The sequence below is a fragment of the Grampus griseus genome (assembly GCF_964374135.1).
Source record: "Grampus griseus genome assembly, chromosome: 2".
Taxonomy (NCBI): Eukaryota; Metazoa; Chordata; class Mammalia; order Artiodactyla; family Delphinidae; genus Grampus; species Grampus griseus.
In genome coordinates this window covers 142,327,048-142,339,805 of record NC_139018.1, presented here as the reverse complement: position 1 = coordinate 142,339,805, position 12,758 = coordinate 142,327,048, and the positions used below count along the sequence as shown (strand labels likewise).

At 39.5% G+C, this 12,758-nt stretch overlaps 1 protein-coding gene across 2 annotated transcripts in view; it reads right to left on the bottom strand.

Moving 5' to 3' along the window:
- The window catches only part of EFL1 (elongation factor like GTPase 1), a 136,991-nt gene that overhangs the window by 101,964 nt on the left and 22,269 nt on the right, over positions 1 to 12,758 (bottom strand). For both annotated transcript variants that reach the window (XM_082648564.1, XM_082648565.1), the window contains 4 exons: positions 7,526 to 7,649; positions 5,722 to 5,798; positions 4,849 to 4,985; positions 3,710 to 3,832 (listed from right to left, as the gene is read on the bottom strand). In XM_082648564.1, coding sequence (XP_082504690.1) covers positions 3,710 to 3,832; positions 4,849 to 4,985; positions 5,722 to 5,798; positions 7,526 to 7,649 — 461 coding nt within the window. The remainder of the gene's footprint in view (positions 1 to 3,709; positions 3,833 to 4,848; positions 4,986 to 5,721; positions 5,799 to 7,525; positions 7,650 to 12,758) is intronic.

The window sequence follows — 12,758 nt, the reverse complement described above, 5'->3', positions numbered from 1 at the left end:
CTAGAAAAATAGTAGAGCAAGAGCAAGAGAACTGGCAGAAATGAGGAAAGAAAAGCAAAACTGATAGGGTGGGAGAAGGGCTGGAGGAACTCCCACATAGAACTAAAGCTAGGAAACGGGCTTAACCACCCACCATAAGCCCTCAGAAATGTTTCCTGTGGAGAAGGGATAGAACTGAGAAATTTTACCAAAGGTCAATAGTCAATAGGTAGCTTACTAATAAAATACATAAAAACCAGTAGCTTTTCCAATCCCTCACAAAAACAAGTTAGAAAATAAAACAGACAAAAATATCTTATCATGATAATAACCAAAAACCTTAGAAATGAATTAAGATTCAATACTATAAAGATGTCAATTTCCCCTAAATCTATAAATTTTAACACAATTTCCTATCAACATATTGACATTTTTCTTAACCTACATAAAAAAACCATTGGTTAAGATAAAAAACCATCGGTTAGTAATTTTTTAAAAAAATCACGCCACATCAAAATAATTCACATGTAAAGAATTCAACAGTAAAATTCAAATAAGGGGGCTTCCCTGGTGGTGCAGTTGTTGGAAGTCTGCCTGCCGATGCAGGGGACGCGGGTTCGTGCCCCGGTCCGGGAAGATCCCACATGCCGCGAAGCGGCTGGGCCCGTGGGCCATGGCTGCTGAGCCTGCGCGTCCAGAGCCTGTGCTCCGCAACAGGAGAGGCCACAACAGTGAGAGGCCCACGTAGAGAAAAAACAAAAACAAAAACAAAATTCAAATAAGGAATAAAGGAAGCAAGAATTAAATATCTATCAGAAGTCTTGCCAGGGAAAACTTTGAAAGGCTGTGAGGAACAAAGTGACATGCCCTGACTTCAATTTTTAACAGGATCACCCTGGCTGCAGTGTTGAGAAAACACGAAAGGCTATCAAGAACAGCAGCAGGGATACCAGCTGGAAAGCTATTGTAATAACCAGATGAGAGATCATGGTCCAGGGAGGACCCAGGGAGGCAGAAGTGGAAATGTTGAAAAGTAGTTGTTCTGGATATATTTCAAAGGAAGAGTAAACAGGATTTGCAGATGGACTCGATGCAAGGGCATGAGATAAATGTGGGAATTAAGAGCATGCCGTTGTCATGTAAAGCCTTGAGACTGGACAAGATCAGCAGGTAGAAAACAGATGAGGTCCAAAGACTAAGCCTTGCTTTGGGGTATCCCACAGTTAAAAAGTCAGGGAGATGGAGAGGAACTGGAAAAAGGGATTAAGAATAAACAGCCAGGGCTTCCCTGGTGGCACAGTGGTTCAGAGTCCGCCTGCTGATGCAGGGGACACGGGTTCGTGCCCCGGTCTGGGAAGATCCCACATGCCGCGGAGCGGCTGGGCCCGTGAGCCATGGCTGCTAAGCCTGCGCGCCCGGAGCCTCAAGAGACTATTAGAAGTTCAATCTGGAAATTCCTTATGAAAAGTTCTAGCAAAGCAGATTTAAAAGAGCCTATATGATCAGCTGCTATTCTTGCTGGATCTATAAAAATAATCAGTCCAAGTTTAATGAAACTAAACTTACTTTGCAAACAAATTAGTCTTAATTTGGCTATCTTGGGTAGAAATGAGGGTGATTTCAGAGAAAAAAAATTATGTTTCAATAGAAACTATAATACACACTTGCGGATATTCGATTTTAGTTTTGTTATCATCTTCGAGGTTTTGTTTTACTACTGGTAAACTGGACTGGATCCTGAATTCTTCTAGTTTCCTCAAATATTTGGCTACAACTCTCCAAAGTCACATTTCCAATTTTTCTTCCACTTTTGATTCGGAATCACTGAGAACCAAAGCTGCCCCTTTCCTGAAGCCCTGCAAACTGAAGCTGAACAACCTGCAATACACTTGAGAGAGACCACCACACAACATCCCATGTTTAGACAATCTTCAGGCCCGTTGCTGTGTAAGCCGCTCAGAAAGTTTACCTGAACACTCAAAGACATCATCAACGACATTTCACAATGCAGATGATACTTGACTCTGACATCTAGAAATCTTGACTGGCTGCCTCCTAGGTTCAGAAGTTGGTTTATAATTTGCTCCAACCATTAACCTTTTTCTTCTGTCTCCATAGAAATGCCTCTTATAAGACCCGATTGCTTGCACCTTATAAGCCTAACTTTGAGAGCCCACCTGCATCACTGCCTCCAGAAATGAATTTAACTAGACAGACTTACTGTCAGGACTGAGACTGGTTTAATGAGATGGAACAATCTACGAACTCAGCTTCTGGACTGTGACACTCCTTGAAGACGTTTCAAAGGGAGAACTGTTGAAGAGCAAAATTTGCCACCCCAGAATGTGTTTCTCTGGCATGAGGATTAATTTAGGCTGATTATTTTTAAGAAGCAGAAGACTCAGGAAGTCTTTCTTTTTATGTCCCCTTAGCTGCCTAAAGAATTTAGATAAAGGACCTGGTCCCAGAATAGAGCTATCACCAGAAAAGAATATGCAGCTATCACTGCAAAGAATATGGGACAGGTGTGGTGGGGAAAACTGGAAGGACCTAGAGATCAGAGTCCACTCTGTGTCCCAGAGTCTCTGCACAGCCCAGCAAACATTCTTTTCAACCAAACTTTTGCTTTTCCATCTTCATGTGAATTGCCTTCCTCCCCTTTGAAGTCCTAAACCACTCACAGTATTTAAGGTGAGGGTTTCGGCCAGTTATTCTGTTTTCCTGGGTCTGTCCCATGTATATATGTTATTAAACTTCTGTTTGATTTTTCTGTTTTTTTAAAAAAAAAAAGAAAAAAGAATAAATAGCCAGGGAGACAGGGAGAAAGTAGGAGTATGTGGAAGCCTAGAAGTCAAGGAAAAAAATGACTCAAGGAGGAAGGAGTGATCGACCATGTCAAATGGTAGTGATGGATCTAGTCAGATGAGGATTGAGAACTGGCTGAAAGGTATAACAAAGGACAGTCAACAGTGGCCCTGAGCACAGCAGTGACTTGGGGGGCAGGGGCTACAAAGTCAGTAGATTGGGAGAAAAAGGACAGGAGAAAGTGAGTACATACACATGCATTTCATGGAGCCACACGGAGCCTGGAACGGGAGGATCCCTCTCCTGGGGAGCGCATATACGGGGCTTCAAAAGAGCAGCACTGGGCTTCCCTGGTGGCGCAGTGGTTGAGAGTCCGCCTGCCGATGCAGGGGACACGGGTTCGTGCCCCAGTCCGGGAAGATCCCACATGCCGCGGAGCGGCTGGGCCCGTGAGCCATGGCCGCTGAGCCTGTGCGTCCGGAGCCTGTGCTCCGCAACGGGAGAGGCCACAACGGTGAGAGGCCCGCGTACCGCAAAAGAAAAAAAAAAAAAAAGAGCAGCACAGCCCCTGAAATCCCTTTTCCACAGTCCCTGGGGACACAAAATGGTGGTGCTGTGGCACTTTAGGAACACATTCCTGGCTATTTAGGAGGATGGAATACAGCATGATTATAAGATTATGAAATGTGATCAGGGCAAAAGGTAGCGGTCTCAGAGCCTCTGGTATCCCCACTCCACTGGCAGAGCAAAATGGCTCTAGCAAAACTGAAATGTTAGAAAACAAAAGGCAACTGGTGAAATGTTTGTGAAATTGTTTGTCTGTGGAATTGGCCATTTAGCAAACTAGCATTTAGCAAATTGGTCTAGAGTAGTCTGGACTTAGGACTCAAAAATATGTTACCTGCTGTGTTCATCTTTACCTCACCTGCTTTCAGTGCCTGGGTTTCCGGTGGAAGAGAATCAAATGTTTGCGATCCTGCGCACATCAGTTTCTCCACTCTCTCGGCTGTAATATCAAGGGGACTAGGAAGTTTCTGACACACCATAGCTGAAGTCTGCTGTTAAGGACTCAAAACCTTGAGCAAGTGCCCTCCACCATGGCAGAGAGTCACAGTATGCACTAAATACTGAGGTAACAACGTATGTCTATAAGATGCCTGGACTATAAGGCAGCACTACACCATATATCACATCTCAAAACATGGATACAATTTCAGGGAGTTCATGGACACTCTAGAGCCCAGAAAGGATCCTCATGATAGATATTCTAACACTGACATCCTATGGAACAAGTGAGGAAGGACAACAGAACTTAGGAGCACGGCTAACTGTGACCTTTTAAGTCCTCAAAATCTTTTATGTGGTTTCATAAACTGGTATAAAACAACCATCAGCCACAAGCTATGATACAAGAAGGTCCCCCACCAGAGCAAGTGTCACTGTAGGGGTATGTGTCTATCACAGCTCTGAGATCCACTGCTGGTTCACTCCCAGGACACTGCACCCCCAGCCCACTGCAGGGGTACGGCTGAGTACACACAGGTCAAGGAAGAGAAGACAGTCTAAATTCATCTATAAAATCACTTTAGTTAATGTAAGCCATTTAAAATCAAGTCTTTTTGGAATCACTAATGTGAGAGGAAGTATCAACAAGCTAACGAAAATATGGGTCTAAAATGAACCAGTGCTGTATAAAAAAATAAATAAAATAAAATTCAAAAATAAATAAATAAAATGAACCAGTGATCCTAACACAAACATCTAAATTATCTACTTATATGTAAATCTTAGTCTAAAAGTTTTTATTTTACAGATTACTAAACAAAAACTAGAAACATTTTTTAAGAACATTCAGGTTGATATTAGTATTAGTCCTAGTTAATATTAATATATTCATTTTTAAAGTACTTAATACAGTTTCATGGTGGAACCTTAAATAACCCCAGAAGACTTTGGATGGAAATGCGTTATTTTCAGAGGATTTCCACATTGCCAATAACACACTGGTTTTTCTTGTTTAGTCAAATCTATGATTGCATTAAAAACCATTAAAATAAAGGATACCAAGAACAGCCTGAGATATGGGAAGCCACTGACTGCAAATAGCATTGATCTGAACTTTAGGGTCTGAATGCCGTGCCTCTCGGGCTCCAATTTTTAATCCTAAAGAAGTCACGATTTTATCAATTTTTTCTTTGTCCCTATAGTAAACGTACAGGATGGGTGGGGGGTGAGGGGTGAGGAGAGAGAAAGATCACATAAAGACACAAAGGAGCAGTGAGGAAAAGGGACTCAACATTGTTTGACACATTTATTCCTAATGTATTACTTTTACTACAAAAAAATAAAAACGCTTGAAGGGGCTCCTGCCACAGGAGAAAACTGCTCAACCTCTACCCATACACTTCCAAATGAACTTTTCTTTAAAACGTCCCATGAAGCACCATTCCACAATCTCCCTAAAAAAGCTATGTCAACTGGTAAAGCAACTGTATAAATAAATACTAAAAAATCATTATTCCATCTCTGGAACAACTTAGAAATTTACTGAAGCAAACATTCTTTTCCACTTGTATCAGGCAAGTTTTCCCCCCAAGTGCCCCATTAGTGATCCTTGATATCAAGCACCTTTTCTACTACAATTACTATTTTATTTTAAACTGAGTTTGTATAAACAAAAGTCTAGTGTTTCTTTCCATCCTTTATATCTCTTCACCTCAGCACTCTATAAAATATGACTGTTCTCTCCCTCCTGTCACCCTTTACTTGGGTTACACATACTCCTTTAAATTGTTTCCAAGCCCTGTAATCAACTCCTCTGTAAAGGCTCTGTTCATTTTTTCAGTCTATCTCAGCTTTCTGAAGTGTGACTCATCAAACTGAAAAGTGAGGCAAATTATACTGCCCAATTTATGTAACAATTTATAACAGCCTTACTTTTTCAAGACAGCATCATACAAACTCCATATATTTTCCAGGATCAACTGTACAAATAAAGGTTTCTTTCCTTTTGCCTGCAAAAAAGGATGAATGGGCTTAAATTTCTGAATATTTCATCGGTATCTTACATATTCATTCTTGACATGTTTTATTATCAGTGTTTCATTTCTACCAGAAAATATTTACTCAACAGAAAAGTGGAGGAAAGTAGCTATAAGAATGCTCTAAAAAGCCAATAATCCACAATCAGTAACAACCCACTGTCCTCTTCCTCCAGGAACCATGGACTTCACAAACAAGACCATTTGGGGGCTATATCACTGCAGTTGTCCTTTCACTGCCATCAAAGAAATACATGATACCCAAGCTGAGAGCTAAAACTTCACTCTAAAATTTCCATGGACTTTGTTCTAAAGAATGTTCTTAAACATGAAAAATGTTCAACTTCAAGGAAGAAGATATTAAAAAAAACAAAAAAAAACCCCTATTATTTCTCTTACCAAACTGTACAAAATAATAGCAAGAGCACTTTGAGATGGATAATATACAAGAGCTGGAATATAAACTGATACCCTCTTTCTCAAGAACTATTGGCAAGGTATTGGGAAATTAGGCCATTACCTTTGAATGCCTGGTTAGAAAAAGCTCATTGTCAAGACATAAAAATGTATTTATCAAGATGCCCACCACAGCTTTACTTAAAATATTGAAATATTCGTGAAACAGAAATAAAAACTATGTCCAATCTTACAGGATTTATGTAGATTCTACATTTATGTAGAATGATTATGTAAATGATGTAATAGGGTCCTTATGTGACAGGAACTGTTCTAAAGGCTTTTCTTGGATAGTTCATATAATTATCCTAACCACCCTGTAAATATTACTATCTCCAATTTGCAGATGAAAAAAACTGAGACAAATGTCACAGAACTAGTAAGTGGTGGAGCTGAGATTCAAACAGAGTTGGATTCTCAAACCATGCTTTTTCCCACTTCATACACTGGCTCCTTCTTAAATACACTGTTTATAGAAAGATTTTAATGGCAACGGAAGATGTTCACAATATGTCAAGCAGAAAAGCAGCTATATTATATAAACAGCAAAATCTCAACTGAGGGATGTATGTATCTATCCAGAAAGAATGAAAGAAATGAAAACCACAGCATTAGCAGTGCTGGCTTCTGATATTTTTTCTTTCCTATAGCTTTATACTTATAAATACCTTCTTAAGGGAATATATATACTCTTCAATGAGAATGAATTTATAAAATCCTGAATTTTACATTAAAAAAAAAATCTTCAAGAAAAGCATCCTCTGAGGCTATGTGATTCAGCAGCCTTACATCACCTCAATCGATAGAATGAAGTGCTCCAGGGAGCACCTGCCTCTCCACATCAGCGAAGCATGGTGACTGACATTCAATGAGAGAAGGCCTCAGCTGAGACTAGGGATAAAGTGTGGGCCACACAGTGATGTCTGAAAGAGATGTCTCTTTATGAAGGGGACACACAAATGCCTGATGCAAAATATGTGTCTTCAAGTTCACATGCACAGGATCTGAGATTTTTGCTCCTCTTAAAAAGAAAAAACAAACAAAAAAACCCAGGCAGTCCTAAAGAACTGTATTTAAGCAATACTTGGATATAAGACACGTGAACTTTAGCCAAATATATACAGTAGAAAATCCCTCATAAACTGACTCCCATACACCAAGGCCAAATTACAGGTGTGTTACAGTACAGGTTTTCATAGGGCAACAATGGGACCAACAATCAACAGGGACATATGCCACATTACCTGATCAACCTTCATAATCTTCTTAGCCTTCGTATTTATATAATAATCTCCCCACAAGGTTTTCAAAAGAACTTCCTTTTTGATGCCAATTTTTTGACTGTAGATTTCGGCAAAGTGCTCAATTCTGAAAGAAAAGCAAGTGTTCACGTTATTAATAACAACATAAATGAGTATAGCTAACACTTGGGTGTTTCTGTGCCAGGTACTGTTCAACGTGCTTTAAATGTCATTTCAACTAACTTACAAGGTAAGTACTAATCTCCTCCATTTTACAGAAAAGGATAATGAAGCATGAGATATCACACAGGTAACAAGTGAAGCTGGGATTCAAACCCAAGCAGTCTCATTCCAGAGCCCAGCTTCCTGTCCAACTTCCCCTAAATCCATATGAATTAGAACTCATGCCATACCTCCCTTTTTTAATTCTGCATGTGTAAAACAAGAGGAATAATGGCCAAGGAAATGGAGGCTCCGGCTGCCCATTGCAGCCATGCCAACAATAAACTTTGTTTCAGCCCTTCACTGCCATAGGTACCTATTGCTCACAAAGAAAACAAACCCTAGAGCCAGAACCTGCCAAAAAAAGGCTTTTTAGCATCTGGAATTAAACAGGAAACAGATAGATACACACTTACTTAACTCTCTCCAGCCCTTAGAGAAGCCAGTTAGCACCAGGTCTGCTCTACTGGAAACCCCAGCCACACAAGAGCGGTCACCTGACAAATAATGATGCTGTATATTACAGCATCTGCAGTGTCTGGGTAAAGGACCTAGAAAAAATACCTTTTCTGCAGGGAACAGTATGCTCCTACATAATCTAAGTTTTGAGTCCAACTCTCAAAGTACCAGCAACTTAAAAGACACCTGCTATATTCTCCAGTGCAGAAGGAATCCAAAGTTAACAGATTCTAGACAATTCTTTACCTGTCATTCAACAACTGTGGAATCCAGGGGTTAACTACAACCAAGTCCAATTAGCTGATATTCTCTTATGATAATAGAAGCCTGGTGGGAGCAATACAAAGCTGCAGGAGTGGAAGTTAATAATTATGGTTGGAACCAGAAATATGAAGAGCATCAGGCAGCAGCTTAGAAGCAAAAACAGATGCTACAGAAACTGCTGAAGATGAATAACCGATGCCCCCTCTCGCTGAGGTCCAAGGGAGAGAAAAACACCCATCAGGAATCAAAATTCGCATCATACAGTTATAAGCTACTAACATTCTGAAAGAGATGGCCTCAAAGGTCCATCACTTCCAAAGTAATTCACTATGGTAAGCTTTATTTCCCATTTGATCCAACAGCTTTTTATTTAGTAGAGTTTTTTTTTACTTTTCTAAAACTTTAGTTTCTATTATTATTTTATTTATACTTATCATATAAAAATTTATACATAAATTGTATATATAACATGTATATAATATATAATTTATACATTATTTATATATGTTAGTATCACTATATATATATATATATATATATATATTTTTTTTTTTTGCGGTACGCGGGCCTCTCACTGTTGTGGCCTCTCCCGTTGCGGAGCGCAGGCTCCGGATGCGCAGGCTCAGCGGCCATGGCTCACGGGCCTAGCCGCTCCGCGGCATGTGGGATCTTCCCGGACCGGGGCAAGATCCCGTGTCCCCTGCATCGGCAGGTGGACTCTCAACCACCGCGCCACCAGGGAAGCCCAGTATCACTATATCATTAACTTATAATCTTTTTCGTCTTTTTGGAGGGAACCCATCTTCTCTTTACCAATTTTCACCTCACTCCATAGACATAGCTTTCCTACTCTGGAGGGCTGAAAGGAGCACTCTTGGTCTCTCTCCCACCTCAATGGCTACTCAACAAGCAAAAAGAAGGCCAATGGCCAACACTTATTGGGCAGAGTTCCTATGCCTCAAAAAGGAAGCAAGCTCTGTCTTGCTCCCTACTCCAGGGATCAGTAAAAAGAGCCAAGCTTCCTCCTTGACTTCCTGAAGTTAAGTACACCTAGAACAAGGCACAGAACCTTCTTTCCAGAGGCAAGTCAGCAGACCCTTATCTCACCCTGGGCTTTCCATCTCTCAACACCTGATCTTTCCAGACAGGCTGCAGTCCTCCATGCAGATTCGCAGATCCATTACAGGACCTACAGGAGGGAGACAATGGGAGGCAACTACTGTGGCCTGAGGTCCCAAGTGCATTCTCCAGCCTATCTCTACCAGGGAGCCCTGTTCTTTACAGTGATGTTCTCTGGGTCCTCAATAAATACAGCCAACACTTTGATCATCATATTGGCAACTTGGGTCCATTCTTAGATGGTTAGCGCTGGAGATAATGACTGAGTGATTTGTATAAGCTTTCAACATAGTTTATATTCCTTGAACTTGAATTGTTTGTTGGCCTGACATAGGATCAATTTTTATATATCCTTCACTGACACTTAAAACAAATCCGGACTTTAATTATAATACTATTCATATGGTTTGTTGCTATTTGATGTTAAACTGTGATATGATGCAATCCCCCCAAAACCACATGACTGTGGATTTCTACTTATACTTCTATTTTTGTCTCATGAACTTTGCTGTTATGATCATTAATCTCTTTACTACAGAAATGTGCCAATTACCCATATAAAAATGATCCTTATGCCACATTTGCCATAAATTCTGCTCTGCTTATCATTAAGATCGCCAAACCTACTTTCTTTTTATTCACATTTGTTTGACATATTGAACCAAAGCTTTGATGTTTACCCTCAGTCCCTTATGCTTTATGTTTATTTTATTTAGCAAATCTCTGGAAATTTCCTTCTTATAAAAGACAGTATCTCCTCAACAGGGGATTCAAACATTTACTGTCATAACTGTTCTGATTAGGTAGATTTCTCTTCATGCTTCTAGGATTTTTTTGTTGTTGTTGTTGATTTGTGCTACCCAGTCCGTTATGTTTTCTTTTATCCTTTACAACAATGTGTCAGATATATGTCTTGCTTTTAACTCAAAAAGTGGCAAACAAAGATTTTCACAAACACTGAAACATACTATAAAATCATAAATTATAGTAAGAAATTGGCCATTTGCTTAGACCACTGTCTTCAAACCCTTTTCTAGTCCATCATTTATTTACACATACATACACATACAGACACATAAATCTTTGAAAATCTTGTTTTTCATCCTTTACATTCTTTTCAATCCCCCAGTTACCACAAAAGTTGTTTATAAACATCAAACCTTTCTTGATTATTGCTTAGTGCTTTTATTCCTGTGTCTGTCATTAGTTATAATTTTAAAATACTGACAGTTTCTAGCACAACTTCTCCATTCTTGAATTCTATTTTAATTCATTTCCTCTACCGAATAACTTCAAACAAGATTCTCAGAAAAGATTTGCAGAACATGTTTTCCAAGACTACTGACCTATCAATCTTTTGCCCTGAGTGACAGCTTAGCCAAGTATGAAATTTCTGGGCCACATACTCTTTTGTGTCCAAGGTACCCAATGGATTAATGTTAATTGCAGGATTCTAAGACACTGCTGCACAAAGACAAACAAAACTATAAGGAAGGGCTTTTCCTTGTCTTTTCTTTCCTGCCCCTGTTTTATAGGGTTGGGGGCCTCAGCTCTATTTATCTTAATCAGGAACTAGATCGTTGCTGCCACCCACACAAGTCAATGTGTTTCTGCTTTTTCAGAGTAGATTCTCCTGGAGTAACAACTATTAACAGGACAGATTTAGGCCACACAGCCACTAGTCACACTTCTTAATCCTGTCCCACTATATAAGAGTTTATAGAACCATCTGCTAAATTCTGAAATGTACTCATTTCCCACTTTTTGTGACAACTTTCCCTATTGAAGTTGCCAACCTTCCCCATTCACTGACATGTTAGAGGAAAATTGGAAGGAAATGGGTCTCCAGCTTTCATTTCCACCAACCCTTTCCCATAAATTAACATGTCAACTAGTTGAGAACAGGCACTAGCAGATCTATAAAGATGACTTTGTCTAATACAGGGGAATTCATTTATTGACTGAAAGTACGTAAAAATGTCCAAAGTTGTGAGAAGTTACCCTCATTCTGTTCATTCAAGTCTCTCCCCATTCCTTCTTGTGAGATTTAGACTAAAATTCACATAAAACATTCAATTTTTTATGAAAATCATTACAAGAAAAGGGCAAGCCCCTTACATTGTAGCTCACTAGCAAAATTTACAAATTAAGAAATCAATAGGTCTGACCCTGTTATATGACTGAATGAATCACTGTACATTTTAGCTCAAAGAAATTCTTAGAAATTATCTTAGACCTATATTCTTATTTTTCAGATGAGGAAACAAGGCCCAGAAAGATGACAATGGTAAGTCATCAACTACATATGAAAAGTGCAAATTTTCAAGTTTGTAATTTCCATTTTCACTATATATCCATTATCTGAATTTATCTGTCTGGTATAACCTTTATAGGCACCAAATAAACCAAGGTATCTATAATTTATTACAAACTAGCAGAGAAAAATTATGGTATTATAATTTATTATGCTGCCCAAGGCAAAATGTGTTCAGTCAAAAGGAAGTTGAAGGGCAAGTTCCTGTAAAAAGGAAGACAAGGAACAGCCAAGGGTGGTTTCACCTGGTGCATTATTTCTGGTTCTATTATCCCTGCAAATTATATGTAAGGTTAAGCCTACAACTAAAGTAAATTTCATTATATCCCCACAACTGTTTACCCAGGCCGAAGACATTTTTCTCAAAGTAAAAATCCGCTGAATTTTCTGATTTCACAAGTCAGCGATGGTTGTGGTTAGAAATGTAATCAATTACTTAGCACATTCAAAACTGGTATCCCTACTACTTGGCCTGAGTGTGTACACACCCAGAAGGGGCAATTAGAAAAAACAAGGGTCCCTATATTCCATAGTGAAGATCCCATAAAAGCACTATGGTAAAAAAGCGTGAACTTCAGTGCCAGGCAGACTTTAAACTTAACAACAGCTATGCCACTCAGCGGCTAAGTGATGTTTAACAAATCAATCAATGTCTTTGAACCTTAAATAATAAATATTAAGACCTATTTAAAAGGATTGTTCTGGGACTTCCCTGGTGGCGCAGTGGTTAAGAATCCACCTGCCAATGCAGGGGACACGGGTCCAGGAAGATCCCACATGCCACAGAGCAGAGCAACTAAACCTGCGTGCCACAACTACTGAGCCTGTGCTCTACAGCCTGTGAGCCACAACTACTGA